The sequence below is a fragment of the Cetorhinus maximus genome, chromosome 23, assembly GCF_964194155.1.
Source record: "Cetorhinus maximus chromosome 23, sCetMax3.hap1.1, whole genome shotgun sequence".
In the NCBI taxonomy this organism is placed as follows: Eukaryota; Metazoa; Chordata; class Chondrichthyes; order Lamniformes; family Cetorhinidae; genus Cetorhinus; species Cetorhinus maximus.
The window spans coordinates 47,840,896-47,858,183 of record NC_135901.1 but is presented as its reverse complement, the minus strand read 5'-3'; the positions used below and the strand labels follow the sequence as shown (position 1 = coordinate 47,858,183).

Below are 17,288 nucleotides of genomic sequence, written 5' to 3'. Positions count from 1 at the left end.
CTACTTTCCAATCTGATGGAACCTTTCCAGAATCTAGCGAACTTTGGAAAATTAACACCAGCGCACCGACTACCTCATTAGCCGCCTCTTTTAAGACCCTAGGATGTAGTTCATTGGGTCCCAGAGATTTGACATCAGCAGCTCCTTCAATTTTCTCAATACCATTTCCCCAGTTATTTCAATTTCACCAAGTTCCTTTCTCTTGTCACCTTCTGATTTGCAGCTATTACTGGAATGTTTTTTGTATCCTTTATATTGAACACAGAAGCAAAATATCATTAATTTCTTCCACCATTTCCTTATCTACTATTAACTCCCCACTGTCACCCTCTAGAGGACCAACACTCACTTTGCTCACTCTTTTCCTTTTTAAGCACCTGTAGAAACACTTGCTATCCATTTTTACATTTCTAGCAAACTTCCTCTCACACTCTAATTTCTTTCTCCTGATTAACCTTTTAGCCATTTTCGACTGTTCTTTATATTCTGTCCAATCATCTGTCCTGCTGCTCATCTTTGCGGAGTTGTATGCTTTTTCCTTAAACTTGATGCTTTCCTTAACTTCTTAAGTTAACCACAGATGGGGGGTCCTCCCCTTATAATTTTTCTATATGGTCAGGATCCATTCTGAATACTCTGAAATATCCCCTTAAATGTCTGCCACTGCTTCTCTATTCATCTATCCTCTAGCCATGTTTCCCAGTTCACTTCAGCTAGCTCAGTTTTCATCCCCACATAGTTGCCCTTATTTAAGTTTAAGGTACTAGTCTTTGACCCACTCTTCTCCCTTTCAAATGTAAAATTCAACCATATTGTCCTCGCTGCTACCTAGCAGTGCCCTTACTCTGAGGTCATTAATTAATCCTGTTACATTACACAATACCAAGTCAAATATAACCTGCTCTCTGATTGGCTCCTGAACATGCTGCTCTAAGAAACTATCTCAAAAGCATTCTAAGAACTCCTCATCCAGGCTATTACTGCCAATCTGATTTTTCCAGTTAATGTGTAGATTAAAATCACCCTTGATTATTGTCGTCCCTTTATCACAAGCACACAATATTTTCACTTCAATACTTTGTCCTATAGTATGGCTGCTGTTAGGGGCCCATCAACCACTCCCACTAATGACTATTTTTCCCCTACTATTCCTCATCTGCACCCAAACCAATTCTACATCCTGATCTCCTGATCCAAGGTCATCTCTAACTATTGCACCAATGCCCTCTTTGATTAACAATGCAACCTCGCCACCTTTACCTAGCTTCCTATTCTCCTTGAATGTCATGTACCCCTCAATATTAAGGACCCAATCTTAGTTGTCCTGCAGCCACGTCTCCATAATTACTAACAGATCATATTTATTTACTTCTGTGTGAGTCATCAATTCATTTACTTTGTTTTGAATGCTATGTGCATTCAGATAGAGAGCCTTCAGTCTTGTCTTTTTGTTACCGTTGTAACATCTAGTCTTGACTGTTGATTTATTCTCAGGTTTTTTTCTCTCAATCCTTTCCTGCCATTCTCTGACCATCATTTCTCATCTTACTATTTTGCTCTCCTCTCTTGACTCTACACCTTGAATTGCTACCTCTACCCAAGCTTGATCCCTCACCGCTCTTGTTTAGTTTAAAGCCTTCTCTACTTCCCTAGCTATGCGATTTGCGAGGACACTCATCCCAGCACGGTTCAGGTGTAAACTGTCCCAATGGTACAGCCCCCACTCTCCCCAGCACTGATACCAGTGCCCCACAAACCGGAACCCAGTTCTCCAACACCAATCTTTGAGCCACGCATTGGTCTCGCTAATCTTATTTGCCCGATGCCAATTTGCACGTGGCTCAGGTAATAATCCAGAGATTATTACCTTTGAGCTTCTGCTACATAATTTGGTACCTAGCTCCTCATACTCACTTTACAGAACCTCTTTCCTAGTTCTACCTTTGTCATTGGTACATACATGGACCACGACAACTGGATTCTCCCCCTCCCATTGCAAGTCCCTCTCCAGCCCTGAGCAGATGTCCTGAACCCTGGCACTGGGCAGGCAACACAGCCGTCTGGACTCTCACTTTTTGCTGCATAAAACAGTGTCAATGCCCTCACTATCCTACCCCCTACTACCACTACATTCCTTTTTGCTCCCCCTGCGTGAATGGCTTCCTGTACCACAGTGTCATGGCCAGCCAGCTCATCCACCTTGCACATTTCACTTTCTTCCACACAGGTTGTGAGCACCTCAAACCTGTTTGACACTTGCAAAGTCTGAGACTCCTCCACTACTGCCTGCTCAGTCCCATTACCTGCTTCACTGACAGTCACATCCTCCTGTCCCTCATTGCTGATCAAACAGATGACCCTCTTCTAAGAGATGTGACTGTCTTCTGGAACAAAGTATCCAGGTATTTCTCCACATCCCTTATGTTGCGCAGTGTCTGCATTTCGGTTTCCAGATCAATAATCCTGATCCGGAATTCCTCAAGCTGTTTACAATTCCTGCAGACGTGCTTGTCATGGATCGCCTTGGCATCCAAAAGCTCCCACATCTCACAGCTGCAAGATAACCCCTGTCCTACCATTCTAACTTATGTTATTTAGTTAATTTACTTTAATTACTTTCTTCCTATGTATGCTACAATTTACTGTGTTTACTGAATGCTAGTACCACTGACAACTAAAGATTATATGCTTCTTAACTACAAGGTATGTGTATTAGATGTTATTTAAGTAACTCTATTTTATTGCCTGTTTAAAATCTTTGTTGTTTTATTTGAATTTTAAAGCTTTCAAATTTTGGTTTGTTATTGTAAAGTCCTTTTTATTTATAGATCTACCTGAACTCGCCTGTCCTAAGCTGGTTTCTCACACACTGTCCCTTAGACTGAACACTTACCGACCAATCAACGTACCAGCTTCCTGTGACATCACAGCTACCTCTTTCCCCCCACTCCTGCTGCCTCACAGCAGCTGCAAAAGTGAAACAGCCCATTCCTCACTCAAATCCCCCGTCTGTATTTATAGACGTTCCTCACTCAAATCCCCGGTCTGTATTTATACACATTCCACACTCAAATACCCCGTCTGTATTTATAGACGCTCCTCACTCAAATCCCCCGTTTGTGTTTATAGACGTTCCTCACTCAAATCCCCCGTCTGTATTTATAGGCGTTCCTCACTCAAATCCCCGGTCTGTATTTATAGACATTCCTCACTCAAATCCCCCGTCTGTATTTATAGACGTTCCTCACTCAAATACCCCGTCTGTATTTATAGACATTCCTCACTCAAATCCCCCGTCTGTATTTATACACATTCCTCACTGAAATCCCCCGTCTGTATTTATACACATTCCTCACTCAAATCCCCCATCTGTGTTTATAGACGTTCCTCACACAAATCCCCGGTCTGTATTTATACACATTCCTCACTCAAATCCCCCGTCTGTATTTATAGACGTTCCTCACTCAAATCCCCTGTCTGTATTTATAGACATTCCTCACTCAAATCCCCGGTCTGTATTTATAGACGTTCCTCACTCAAATCCCCCGTCTGTATTTATACACATTCCTCACTCTTCACTCAAATCCCCCGTCTGTATTTATAGATGATCCTCACTCAAATCCCCGGTCTGTATTTATAAACGTTCCTCACTCAAATCATCGGTCTGTATTTATAGACACTCCTCACTCAAATCCTCACTCTGTATTTATAGACGCTCCTCACTCAAATCCCCGGTCTGTATTTATAGACACTCCTCACTCAAATCCCCGGTCTGTATTTATATGTGTTCCTCACTCAAATATCCCATCTGTATTTATAGATACTCCTCACTCGAATCCTCGGTCTGTATTTATAGACACTCCTCACTCAAATCCCCGGTCTGTATTTATAGGGGCTCCTCAGCTCCCCACTGTCTCCTGCAGGTCTGCTCCGCTCTGACTCCCAGCAAGGTAGGCCTCACTCGAATCCCCGACCTGTATTTCTAGGTGCTTCTCATCTCCCGAGTATCTCCCACAGGCCCGCTCTGCTCCAACTCCCAGCAAGGTAGAGGTTTGGAGCCAGTGACTATGGAGTGGAGTTTGTAGCGAGGACTGAAGACAATGGCTTTCGTCTTCTCAATATTTAAATGGAGGAAATTTCTGTTAATCCAGTACTGGATGTCAGACAAGTCAGGACGGTGTGTGACTTGGAGGGGAACTTGGAGGTGATGGTGTTCACCTACACCTGTTACCCTGGTCCTTCTAGGGATGGAGATTTAGAGTTTATCCCTCTGATTTATCCAATGCCTCTCCAACCTCTCTCTCTATTTGCTCCGATGGAGTCCAGAGTCTTGTGTAGGCCCAGACCGAGTGGCAGGTTCCCTTCCCTGAAGGACATTGGTGAACCAGTTGGGTTTTTATGACAATCCAGCAGTTTTCATGGTCACTTTTTCCTCGTGCCGGCCCCACAAATTCCCAGATTCATTCAGCTCAATTTCACAACCTGCCTTTGTGTTTTTGTGGGTTCTCTCTCACTCCCTTTTTTCTGTTTTAAATCAATTTCACAGAGTATTAGAAGGGGAGGATTTTAATTTGGGGAAGTGAAATAAAACATCACATCAGGGTCTGATGGACACGCCAAATTTGTGGTAACCTGAGTATCATTGGATTTTGAACATGGAAGGAAAAAGCACCGTTCACAGTGGGGAGAAACCGTACACGTGTTCTCTGTGTGGACGAGACCAGCCGATCATCTGGCCTGTCAGAACATAAATGCTGGGAGAAGCTGTGGAAACGTGCAGATTGTAGGAAAGGATTCACTTATGCAGTTCAGCTGGAAACTCACCGAGACAGTCACACTGGGGAGAGGCTGTTCTCCTGCCCAGAGTGTGGGAAGGGATTCATTAATTCATCCAACCTGCTGAGGCACCAGAGAGTTAACACGGGGGAGAGACCGTTCACATGCTCCATTTATGGGAAAGGATTCACTCAGTCATCCAGCCTTGTGATACACCAGTGTGTTCACACTGGGGAAAAGCCGTTCACCTGCTCCGAGTATGTGAGGGGATTCACTGACTCATCCAACCTGCTGGCGCACCAGCGTGTTCACACTGACGAGAGACCATTCAGGTGCTCTCACTGTGGGACTGGGTTCAGACGTTTATCTGAATTCACCGTACACCAGCGAGTCCACACTGGGGAGAGGCCATTCACCTGTACGTGGGAAGGGATTCACTCAGTTATCCACCCTGCTGAGGCACCAGTAAATTCACAATGGGGAGAGACTATTCACCGGTACGGAGTGTGGGAATGAATTCACTCAGTTATCCACCCTGCTGAGACATGAACAAACTCGCACTGAGGGGAGGTCATTCAGCTGCTCCGAGTGTGGGAAAAGATTCACCCATTCAAACAACCTGGTGAGACACCAGCGAGTTCACACTGGGGAGAAGTTGTTCAGCTGCTCCGAGTGTGGGACGAGATTTGCTCAATGATCCCACCTAAAGACACATCAATAAATTCACACTGATGAGAGACCTTTTAAATGTCCAGACTGCAAGAAGTGCTTTAAAAGTTCTGGGGAACTGGTGTCCCATCAACTGGTTTACACTGATGAGAGACTGCTTAGGTGCTTTCACTGAGGGTTTAGGTGATCCTCTCAACTCGCTGTACACCAGTGAGTTCACACTGGGGAGTGGCCATTCAGATGCTCCAAGTGTGGGAAAGGATTCACTCAGTCATCCCACCTGCTGACATACCAGCAAGCTCACACTGGGGAGAGACTGTTCACCTGCTCTGAGTGAATCCCTTCCAACACTCGGTCAGCTAAGCGGGTGAAACACCGGTAATTTCATAAGTAACTGCAGTGATTGGATTTTGCTGTTAATCACATCCAGGACATGTTCATTGGGGTCTGTTTCTGCTGATGTTAATAAACCCCAGCCCTGTCATTCTGGTTAATATTCTGTATAAAAATCAAATAAATCAGTTTTGTGTTAAACACAGTGTGTTGAGTCTTTTTAATATCTTGAACACAAGTTAGTTCCTTTGAAGCGCATTCCCTCTCCTTCAAATATGCCATCATCACTCCCTCCTCAATAAAACCAATCCTTGACCCCAATGTCCTTGCAAACTATCTCCCCATTTCTCTCCACCCTTTCCTCTCCGAAGTCCTGGTCACCTCCAAAATCCATGCCAATCTTTTATGAAACTCCATGGTTCAATCCCTCCGATAAGAAAATTGCCCCGGCCACAATATTGAAACAGCTCTCATCAAAGTCAAAAATTACATCGTCTGTGAATGTGACAAAGGTAAATTCTCCCTCAGTGTCCTTCTTGGCCTGTCTGTGGTCTTTGACACCATTGACTGAACCATCCTCCTCCAATGCCTCTCCACTGGTGTCCAGCTGGGTGGGAATACATGCTCCTGATTCCTTTCTTATCTATGTCATTGTAGCCAGAGAATCACCTGCAGGAGCTGAGATTATTTGAGTTACATTTGCATTGACTCACACTCGGTAAGTGATCAGGTGTCACTGAACTTTGACACACAGATGTTTCATTATCACTTTCACAGTGACCGCGTCTGACAGGCCAATTCCTTCTTTCTGCAGCAGCCCTTCTTGATAAGATCAACAGAGAAGAGTGAAGACATAGCCACTTCCCAAGCTCATAGCAATGAAAATATCTGTTAATGCCCATTAAAAGATAAAGCACAGCAGAGCAACAGGGTGTTAGTTTGTGACAAACTTATTGAAACAGATTCATTACCAAGAATTTGCCAACAGGTCCATTATTGCAGGATGCAAATGGTAGGAGATGGACCTTGTCATTCTTAATTTGCAATGCCTATGTTCGCAGAATCTCACCCTCATACAGACTCACTCATTAAGTAATCAGATCTCACTGAACTATGACACAAGCTGTGTGTATCTATGTTACACTTATATGGAATCACTGAGTGAGTGGTCAGATCTCATTGAACTATTACACAATCATATTCCAATGACTCACACAGATTGTATCTTGCAGACCATATCACTCTCGATGTATCAGACCCTTTCCACAAGATTGACTATGTTGTTGTCCACACCACAAGATCACAGCGCTACAAACACCTGGAACTTCCTGTCAGAATGTAAAACTGGGAGAACAATGGAATGTTGCTCTGTTACAAACATATTGATAGAGATTGACTGTCAGAATGAACCAATAATTTCTACCACATTATAGATTTGGTTTGGGGCTGAAGGAGGCCATTTGGCCCATCGTGTCTGCACTGGCTATCTGAATGAGCAACTCAACCAGTCCTCTTCTTCTGCCTGTTCCCCATAAACCTGTATATTCTTCCTTTTCAGATAACAGCCTAATTCCTGCTTGAATGCTTCAGTTGGACCTGCCTCCACCACACTCCCACACAAAGCATTCCAGACCCGAAACTGATACTGCGTGAAAGGATTTTTCTCATATCATTGTTGATTCTTTTACTGATCACTTTAAAACTATGCCCACCTGTTCTCAATCCTTTGATGAGTGGGAACAGTTTCTCCTTATCTACTCTGTGCAGCCCCCACTTGATTTTGAATAACTCTGCCAAATATCCTCTCAGCCTTCTTTTCTCTAATGAAAACAGTCCAATTTCTCCAACTTATCTTCTTATGAGCTGTCCTTCCTCCCTGGAATCAAGCTTGTGAATCTTTTCTGCACCCTCTCCAATGCCTTCACAGCCTTCCTGAAGTGTGGTGCCCAGAAATGGATGCAATAAACCACCTGAGGTGAAGCGATTGACTTATACATGACCTCCTTGCTCTTCTACTCTATGCCCCTGTTAATAAAACCTAGGATACTGTATATTTTATTAGTCACTCTCTCAATCACTCTCCTGCCGCATTCAATGACTTATGGACATATACACCTAGGTCCCTTTCTCCTGCAACCCCTTTTGTATCTTCTGCAAACTTTTTGAAATTTTTCCCTTTACATCAAGATTTAGGTCATTAATATATATCAGGAAAAGCCCGAGTCCCAACACTGACCCCTGGGGAACACCATTACAAACCTTCCACCAGCCTGAGAAACATCCATTAACCACTACTTTCTGTTTCCATCCGCTGAGCCAATTCGGTATCCATGTGGCTTCTGTCCTATTTATTCCATGAGCTAAAACTTTGCTTAAAAGTCTGTTGTGCAGCCCTGTACCAAATGCCTTTTGAAAGCCCATGTATACCACATCAAGAGCATTGGCCTCATCAACCCTCTCTGTTACCTCTTCAAAAAACTCCAGGAAGTTAAAACAAAAACAGAATTACCTGTAAAAAAACTCAGCAGATCTGGCAGCATCAGCGGAGAAGAAAATAGTTGACGTTTCGAGTCCTCATGACCCTTCAGCAGAACTGAGTAAAGTTAACAGAGGGGTAAAATATGAGCTGGTTTAAGGGCCCAAACACTCCTTTCAAGTGAAGCAGCATTTCACTTGCATTTCCCCTAACTTAGTCTACTGCATTCGTTGCTCCCAATGCCGTCTCCTCTACATTGGAGAGACCAAACGCAAACTGGGCGACCGCTTTGCAGAACACCTGCGGTCTGTCCGCAAGAAAGATCCAAACCTCCCTGTCGCTTGCCATTTTAACACTCCACCCTGCTCTCTTGCCCACATGTCTGTCCTTGGCTTGCTGCATTGTTCTAGTGAAGCCCAACGCAAACTGGAGGAACAGCACCTCATCTTCCGACTAGGCACTTTACAGCCTTCCGGGCTGAATATTGAATTCAACAACTTTAGATCTTAAACTCCCTCCACCTTCCCCACCCCCTTTCCGTTTCTTCCCCCTCCCTTTTGTTTGTTCCAATAATTTATATAAATTTTTCTTTTCCCACCTGTTTCAATTATTTTTAAATCTATAACTGTAATGCCCTGTCAGTCTTTCCACCCCATCCCCACTAGAGCTGTACCTTGAGTGTCCTGCCATCCATTCTTAATTAGCACATTTTCTTAGATAATATCACCACCTTCAACACCTCTTTGTTTCTTTTATCTGTGACATTTTTTGATTATCTGCTCCTATCACTGCTTGCTTGTCCCTACAACCACCCCACCCCCAACTTCTCTCCCCCCCACCCCGACCCCCCCACCCCCCACCACCCCGACCCCCCCACCCCCACCCCCCCCCCACCCCCCCCACCCTTCCTTAAACCAGCTTATATTCTTATATTTCATCCCTCTCCTAACTTTACTCAGTTCTGCTGAAGGGTCATGAGTACTCAAAACGTCAACTCGTTTCTTCTCCGCTGATGCTGCCGGACCTGCTGAGTTTTTCCAGGTAATTCTGTTTTTGTTTTGGATTTCCAGCATCCACAGTAGTTTTTTTGTTTTGATCCAGGAAGTTAAACATGATTTTCTCTTAAGAAGTCCATGTTGTTTTTCCTTTATTGACGTGCATTTGTCCATATGACTGTTAACTTCGTCCAAATTATAGTTTCTAGAAGTTTCTCACCACTGAAGTTAAAGTAATTGGCTTGCAGTTGCTGGGCTTATCCTTACACCTATTCTGGAACAAGGGTGTAACTTTTGCAATTTTCGAGCCCTTTGGCACCTGAGACTAAGGCACAATCAAACATTATGTCCAGCACCTCTGTAAATTTCATTCTTATTTCTCCCAAGATCCTTGGGTGCATCTCCTTTGGCTCAGGTGATTTCACAACTTTAAAGCAAAAGCAAAATACTGCGGATGTTGGAATTCTGAAACAAAAGCAGAAAATGCTGGAAAAACTCAGTAGGTCTAACAGCATCTGTGGAGGGAGAACAAAACAGTAAGTCATACGGACTCGAAACATTAATTGTTTATTTTTTCATTCCACAGAAGCTGTAAGACAGGCTGAGTTTTTCCAGAATGTTCTGTTTTTGATTCACAACTTTAAGTGTTGATAACCTATCTAATATTCCTCGAATTCAATTTTAAACACTTCTGAATCTGAATCACCTCCTCATTCACCATGGTCTGGGTAGCATTTTCTTCCTTTGTAAAGGCAGTTGCAAAGTATTCATTTAGACTCTCGGCTATGCCATTTGCCCCCATGTGTAAATCCTCCTTTTTGTCCCCTATCATCTCTAGTCCGAATGGCAGGAGTTGGAACTTGATCTTTCTTATTTTCTATCCCTATGCGAACAGAACCTTCCTCTTGCTTTCCCAGTTTCAGGCAAAGATTAACTGAGACGCGGTCTCTAATGGCGGCCTGATTACCCACAATCCCGTGCGCCTCAGAAACCGCTCTATCTGCCGCGCGTTGTCCGGGTGAATGGCGCATGCTCGGAGTCTCCTGCTCTCTTTGCTTGAGGTTGGTGCCGGAGAGAAGCCGGAAGTGGCGGATTGTGAGAGTGGAGAATGTTCATTGGTTCCCATCAACATGTTCACACTGACGAGAGACCATTCAACTGCTCCAACTGTGGAAAGGGATTCACTCAGTTATCCCATCTGCAGACACACTAGTGAGTTCACACTGATGAGGCCTTTTAAATGCCCGGACTGCGGGAAGTGCTAGAAATGTTCCAGGCAACTGATGCCTTATTAACATGTTCAGACTGACGAAAGTTGAGGTGCTCTCATAATGGGCCTAGGTTCAGTCAATCGTCTGCCCTCACTGTACACCAGTGAATTTACACTGGGGAGATGCTGTTCTCACGTTCCGAGTGTGGCAAGTCATTTGGTTGTTCATCCACACTGCAGAAATAACAACCAGTTCACAAGTATAAAGACAAAATACTGCAGATGCTGGAAATCTGAAATAAAACAAAGTGTAGAAAGTCTCAGCAGGTCTGGCAGCATCTGTGAACAGAAGAACAAAGTTTACTTCTTGAGTCCACATAGACTCTTCTTCAGAAGAGTCACATGGACTCGAAACATTAACTCAAGTTGACAAGTAACTACAGTGATTGCATTTTGCTGTTAATCACATTTGGGACTGAACCATGTGCTATGGGGTCTGTTTCTGCTGATGTTAATAAACTCCAACCCAGTTATAGGGGTTAAAATTCTGGATAAAATTCAAATAAACTAACTTTGTGGCAAACACACAGTGTGTCGAGTCTTTTTCATTTCTCTACAGAAGTTAGTTCCTTTTGAAGTGCTCTCTCTCTCCCCTGCCTGTTCTGTTCTCACCTCCAACAGCAAGTGTGAGGAGCTCATGTAGCTTATTTGTCACTAAGATTGAGTCAATCCGATCAGTTGCCTCTGCTGCTTCCCTCCCTCCCACTAGTTCACCGGGTCAACTGTCTCTAAAGATTCTCCATGTCCGAGCTCTGAACTCTGATCTTTCTCCAGTTTCCTATTTCCCTTCATTGCCTTTCAGTGTTCATCTTGTCCCTGAGACTCGCCTTCTGCTCCAGTGACCCTATTCCCACTGAACTGCTGACCATTCAACTTCTCCATGTTGGCTGATATTGTTCATGATTTTTTCCCTCTCTTCTGGTACTGTCCCTCTCACCTTTAAATCCACCGTCATCATCCATCCTAAAAAAAGAATCTATCCTTGGCCCCTCCTATTTCTCATCTACATGCTGCCACTGGGTGACATCATCCAAAAGCACCGTGTTAGTTTTCACATGGACACTGAGAACACCCAGCTCTACCTCACCACCATCCCTCTCCATTCCTCCACTGTTACTAAATTATCAAACTGCTTATCCAACATTCCGTACAGGATGAGCAGAAATTTGCTCCTTTTAAGAATTGGGAAGATCAAAGCCATTGTTTTCAGTCACCACTACAAATTCCGTTCCCTACCTCCCGAGTCCATCCCTATGAGGTAACATTGGGGCCTGTTGTCCTATGTTTGTCAAGCCAGGAATCTTTGTTCCTAAGCGAGAGAGAGAGGGGGAGGGAGAGCCATTCCTACAATATTCAATACACTTCTGAAGATTTTATAAGGTTATTAGACAGTGGTTTCTTAGAGATCTCACCACCTTGAGAAGGGAATATCCTTATTGATTTCTCACAACTGATTTCTGACTAACCTCAAGATTTCTAAGCTACGAGCATGTTTTCCTAATTTCTTTATGACAAACCATGGATAACATACTAAAGCTACTAGAATGATCAGAATCAGCAACACAAACCCTTGAGCTGCCACCAAGAGTAAATGTGAAAACTTTATCCACTAAATGTGATAACTATCGACTGAGATTCATCCTCCCCACCTGCAGATCATCTCACACAATTTTAAATTATTGACATGTGGTAAATACATCTGGTTCAAACAGAAGTTCATGCACGGACTTTAAAGATTCTCTAGCTCACTATTCACCTTCATCCACCTTGTGGATATTTTCTAAATCTAGATTCTGTTTCCCTCTTCACTTTAATTTTACTCCCTCTGATAGGTACTGTTGTGTTTAATTCTATCCTGATAGTTTGAAAGCCAGTTTCTCTATGGAGTGTGTCAATGTCTTGATGATTTAAAATGTTTCATTCAATTTTCCATAATAATCACTTCATGTTGTTCTGTTGTCAAGTAGCTGAGTATGTCTGGAACCTGTTCTTCAGTGCAGGGTCACATGCATTTCCACATGGCGACCTGGGAGGGATGGATCCGGCGGCTGGGTTAGATAGAGAATGTGGGGATGGCAGATTCAGCAGCGGAATTCAAAAGGGAATTGGACCAAATACTGCAACATGTCCAGGGAAAAGGTAGGGGAGAGGGGCCAGGTGAGTTAATTCCAGAAGAGTAAGAGGCCTCCCTTTTCAGACGCAGATGAAGAGTTTTTTTTTTGTTTTTTCAGAGGGTCGTTAGTCTGAGGAATTTTCTCCAGAAAGCAGTGGAGGCTGGGTCATTGAATTTATTCAAGGCTGATTTAGACAGATTTCTGGTAGAGAAGGGAGTCAAGGGTTATGGGGGGCGGTGAGGGTGGGGGTGGGGACGGACAGACAGACAGGAAAGTTGAGTTGAGACCACAACCAGATCAACCTTGATCTTATCGAATGGTTGAGCAGGGTCAAAGGGCTGAATGGCCTCTGTTCCTCTGACCCGGCTGAATGGTCTCTATATGTTGTTTTTGGCTCTGATTTTATGGTACAGTGAGTGGCTCGAAAGACAAAATGGTCTATTCCTTTTGCTATTTGTTATGTTCCAATTCAGTACCGTTACCAATCAATGCAATGGTTACTATCATATTGCCAGCAGTAGCATATGCAAGTGGTCTCAGGCTCTGGATTTAAACACTAGTTCCTATTAAGTCATGGATTTTAATCCCACCATTGCCAAAGTTTCAGTTGGTTTGTCTTGCAGACGTTTCATCAAATCCCTTAGAATAGACTCGGGGCATTTGACATATGATGTAGTTCGTCTTGGTAGGTAGAACAAGGGACGCTGTCGTAATTGCAGGGTGACTGGGAATAGGTGGGTCTGAATTCCCTCATTCTCTGCTGAAACCATTCCATGATTTTACATGAACAACAATGACGCTAGTATAAGGCCTGCAGCCGTGACTGAGTGGTTAAAGGGATGGGGTTAAAATCCATTGGGGTCTCCCCACGTGGGTTAGAGTCCTGCTGACTGTACTTCTCGCTGTTCCTTCGTTTTGCTGCCTCCAGAATGAACTATTGGTGAAATGGAATCAGCACCTTCCAAACACTCCCGTGTGGTTTTCCTGCTTCACTTCCGTGTTGCTTCATTTCTGTTGATCCATAAGCATTCACGGAATTTGCAGTCAGAAATGATACAAAACTGAACTAATTTGTGCCATTCTTGCGTTCTGAGACTTTTTCTGTCCTTAGAGATAAACCCTTGTTCACTACCACTCACGTTGTATATTTCTGTGTGTGTCAATGTGGTTCAGTTCCCCGAGGGGCGAACACATTTTTTACCATCGCAAATTTTATTCACTTCCGTTATATATCTTCATGGTAAATGGCACAGAGAATAACAATAGGTTGAAAAGTTGCAAGAGGAGATTGACCCTTTGTGTTTATTTGAGTGGAGACTGCTTATTGACTCAGTGCCTGTATGTTACACAGCGGAGGATGAATGAAATTTTCACTGAGCAACATTTTAACAGACAGTGGATTCATTCATTGTGATGGTCTGTTCCAGTTCTATATATGCAATTTGACAGTCAATTTCTATTCGTTGCTTTGAACCCAATCTTTCTAATAGGTTGTATGTTATGCACATGTTTGTTTCAGCTTCTCGCGTTATTTGAAATGAATATTCATAAATCCATTTAGTCATAGAGTCATAGAGGTCTACAGCACAGAAAGAGGCCCTTCAGCCCATCGAATCTGCACCGTCAAAAAAGTACCTAACTGTTCCAATCCCATTTTCCAGCACTAGGCCCATAGCCTTCTATGCCATGGCATTGCAAGTGCACATTCAAATACGTTTTGAATGTTATGAGGGTTTCTGCCCCTACCACCATTTCAGGCAGTGAGTTCCAGATTTCCACTTAACTCTGGGTGAAATAATTCTTCCTCACATCCCCGCTAAACCTCCTTCCCCCTATCTTAAATCTATGCTCCCTGGTTATTGATCCCTCCACCAAGGGGGAAAGTTCCTTCCTGTCTACTCTATCTATGCCCCTCATAATTTTATACACCTCAATCATGTCCCCGCTCAATCTCCTCTGCTCCAAGGAAAATAAACCCAGCCTATCTAATCTCTCCTCATAACTAAAACTCTCCAGCCCAGGCAACATCTTGGTAAATCTCCTCTGCACTCTCTCCAGTGCAATCACACCCTTCCTATGATGCAGATTCCAGAACTGTACGCAATATTTGGAGACACGCAATACTTCTGTGAGAACTTACCGAATAACAGCAGGGCTGGCAAAGTTTGGACAACATTTCCTTGTAGCCAAAGGACACAAAGCAGAATTATGTCGGTAATATGAGTAGAAGCAGGAAGAGAGCGAGTCTATTTGACCCTAGGTTTTCTTAAACCATTAAACCTACAGTTGGAAACTAACTCTCTAGTGGTTCAGCCTCGGTGCTTTCACCGCCTGGGTTCAATTCTCTCTTGATGTTGTGAAAAATGTCGTAACTAGCAGCCAATTTATGGACTGAAAAAGTGTCAAATTAGACTCGAAACCTTCACTCTGTTTATCCCTTCACATTTGCTGTCATACCTGCTGAGAACTTCCAATACTTTCTGTTTTTATTATAACATGAATTACTGTCTTTATTATATACATGATCACAAGAAATAGGAGCAGGAGTAGATCACAGGGCTCATCGAGCTTGTCCCATCATTCAATTCAATCATGGCTGATCTTGGGCTTCAACTCCATTATCCTGCCCGTTCCCCATATCCCTTAGTTCCCCGAGAGACCAAACATCTGTCCATCCCGGCCTTAAATGTATTTAATGTTGGAACATCCACAACCCTCTGGGTAGAGAATTCAAAGATTCACAACCCTTTGGATGAAGTAATTTCTCTTCATCTCAGCCCGAAATTATCAACCCTTTATCCTGAGACTGAGCCACAGTGTTTTCGACTCCCTGACCAGCGGAAACAATCCCTGTGTCCACCCTATCAAGCCCTCTCAGAACTTTACAGGTTTCAATCAGATTGGCTTTCATTCTTCTAAACTCCAGAGAATAAAAGCCTTTCATCTTAAGACAACCAGCTCATTCCAGAGACCAATTTAGTGAACCTTCCCTGCACCGTCCCCAATGCAAGTCTATTCTTTTATAAATGTGGAGATGAAAACAGCACACGGGATTCCAGATGCCATCTCACCAAAACCCTGTAGCAAGACTTCTTTATTCTTGCTCTCCCATCCCCTTGCAATAAAGGCCAACATGCTGATCCTGCATGCTAACTTTCCACATTGCTTGTACAAGCACACCCAAGTTTCTTTGAACATCAGCACTTACAAATTTCTCACATTTTAAAAGCATTCTGTTATTCTCATTTTTATAACCAAGTGAACATAATCGCACCTGCCTACATTATAATCCACCTGCCATCTTGTTGGCCACTGACATGACCTTCTGATATCTTTACAACAGGTTCTGTTGAAGAGCCATACGGACTCGAAACGTTAACTATATTCCTCTCCGCAGATGCTGTCGGACCTGTGGAGTTTTTCCAGGTTTTTTTTTGTTTTGGATTTCCAGCTTTTATCTTTTTACAGTGTTCTGCTCAAAGGTTATCTTGTTACCAAATTTCATAAACATTAATCGCAGGCCCCAGTGAGAATTGAACTCACGACCCCTGGTTTACAAGACCAGTGCTTTAAACCACTGAGCTACGGAGCCAGTTATTCTGTCCCACTCACAGTAAGTCTCCTCGTGGAACGAGGAACAGGACAACATTCCGCATGGATGATATTTGACAGACATGGAAATGCCTGAAAGGGAGAACAGGAAGTTAAAGATGCGACATGAAAGCGGCAGAATTTGACGTGTGTCAGTTGCTTTCAGTGATGAATGTCTGCTGCGGAGATGTGAGAGATTTTACTGCCGACTGTTTACACTGACACAAATATCACTCCTGACCAATCAATCACAACTGCTCTTTGAAAGCAGCGCGCCAGGCCGAATGGCCTCTTTGCTGTAACTGTCTATAATTTTATGTTTCCCAGCATCATTTTCCAGTCACTCCGACATTTTATTACACACTTGGGGGAATGTACTTTCTTACATTCTCGCCATTGAAGTCAAGGCACTGAGCAAACTCAAAGTTTTTCTTAAATTCCTGAGCAGGATTTGGAACCAGACCAATTGAACGACACTGTATTGGTGCCAATCCTTCACTGCAGCTACCCCTTAAAAACACCTCTGGTGAAAGTATCTGAAAAATGGCAAATGTGGCCCAGATAAAGCACGTTGCAAAAGTTATAGACAGCTTTCCTCGTGATTTAGAGGTGAGGATTCGGCCCTTTCACCGCCGTGGCCCGGACTCGATTCCCGGCCAGGCAATGAAGGTTTATTGACCTGGTACAAACTGTTAAAACAGGCCTCATTTACTTATTGATTGAAAACGCACAACAGCTCCGCCCGAATCAGTGGAGTGAGAGTTGAAGTTTCACGTCAGAGCTGCAAATATCACACGTGGAACAGCTTCGAGAAGAAAGACAGTCCCTAATGTCCGAGGAGTATCAGTTTGGACAATTTGTATTTACAAATTCATTCTCTCGATGTGTCCATGGCCTTAACCACTTGACCACAAGGACTCGGTGTCTGTTTAAATGTTGCTCAGTGAAAATTTCAATCGCCCTCCGCTTTGTAACATTCGGACACTTATTAACTGAATAATCTCCACTCAAAAATACAGAAAAAAAATTCCTCTTGAATCTTTTAAACCTGTTTTTATTTTCTC

At 43.4% G+C, this 17,288-nt stretch overlaps 3 protein-coding genes, 1 long non-coding RNA gene and 1 other non-coding gene across 5 annotated transcripts in view; 3 read left to right on the top strand and 2 right to left on the bottom strand.

Annotated features, from left to right (window-relative positions):
- LOC144698301 (uncharacterized) overlaps positions 1-17,288 on the bottom strand; it is a 290,571-nt gene that overhangs the window by 197,106 nt on the left and 76,177 nt on the right. The gene's annotated exons all lie outside the window — the stretch shown is intronic.
- LOC144698274 (uncharacterized) overlaps positions 1-17,288 on the top strand; it is a 133,680-nt gene that overhangs the window by 83,923 nt on the left and 32,469 nt on the right. The window lies entirely within an intron of this gene.
- The window catches only part of LOC144698531 (uncharacterized), a 44,012-nt gene that overhangs the window by 1,903 nt on the left and 24,821 nt on the right, over positions 1-17,288 (top strand). The window lies entirely within an intron of this gene.
- Positions 1-17,288, top strand: part of LOC144698532 (uncharacterized) — a 62,486-nt gene that overhangs the window by 32,260 nt on the left and 12,938 nt on the right. The window contains exon 6 of the mRNA XM_078570467.1: positions 4,912-5,037. Coding sequence (XP_078426593.1) covers positions 4,912-5,037 — 126 coding nt within the window. The remainder of the gene's footprint in view (positions 1-4,911; positions 5,038-17,288) is intronic.
- trnat-ugu (transfer RNA threonine (anticodon UGU)) lies at positions 16,152-16,225 on the bottom strand. The gene has a single exon. It is a non-coding gene; the product is annotated as a tRNA-Thr (tRNA).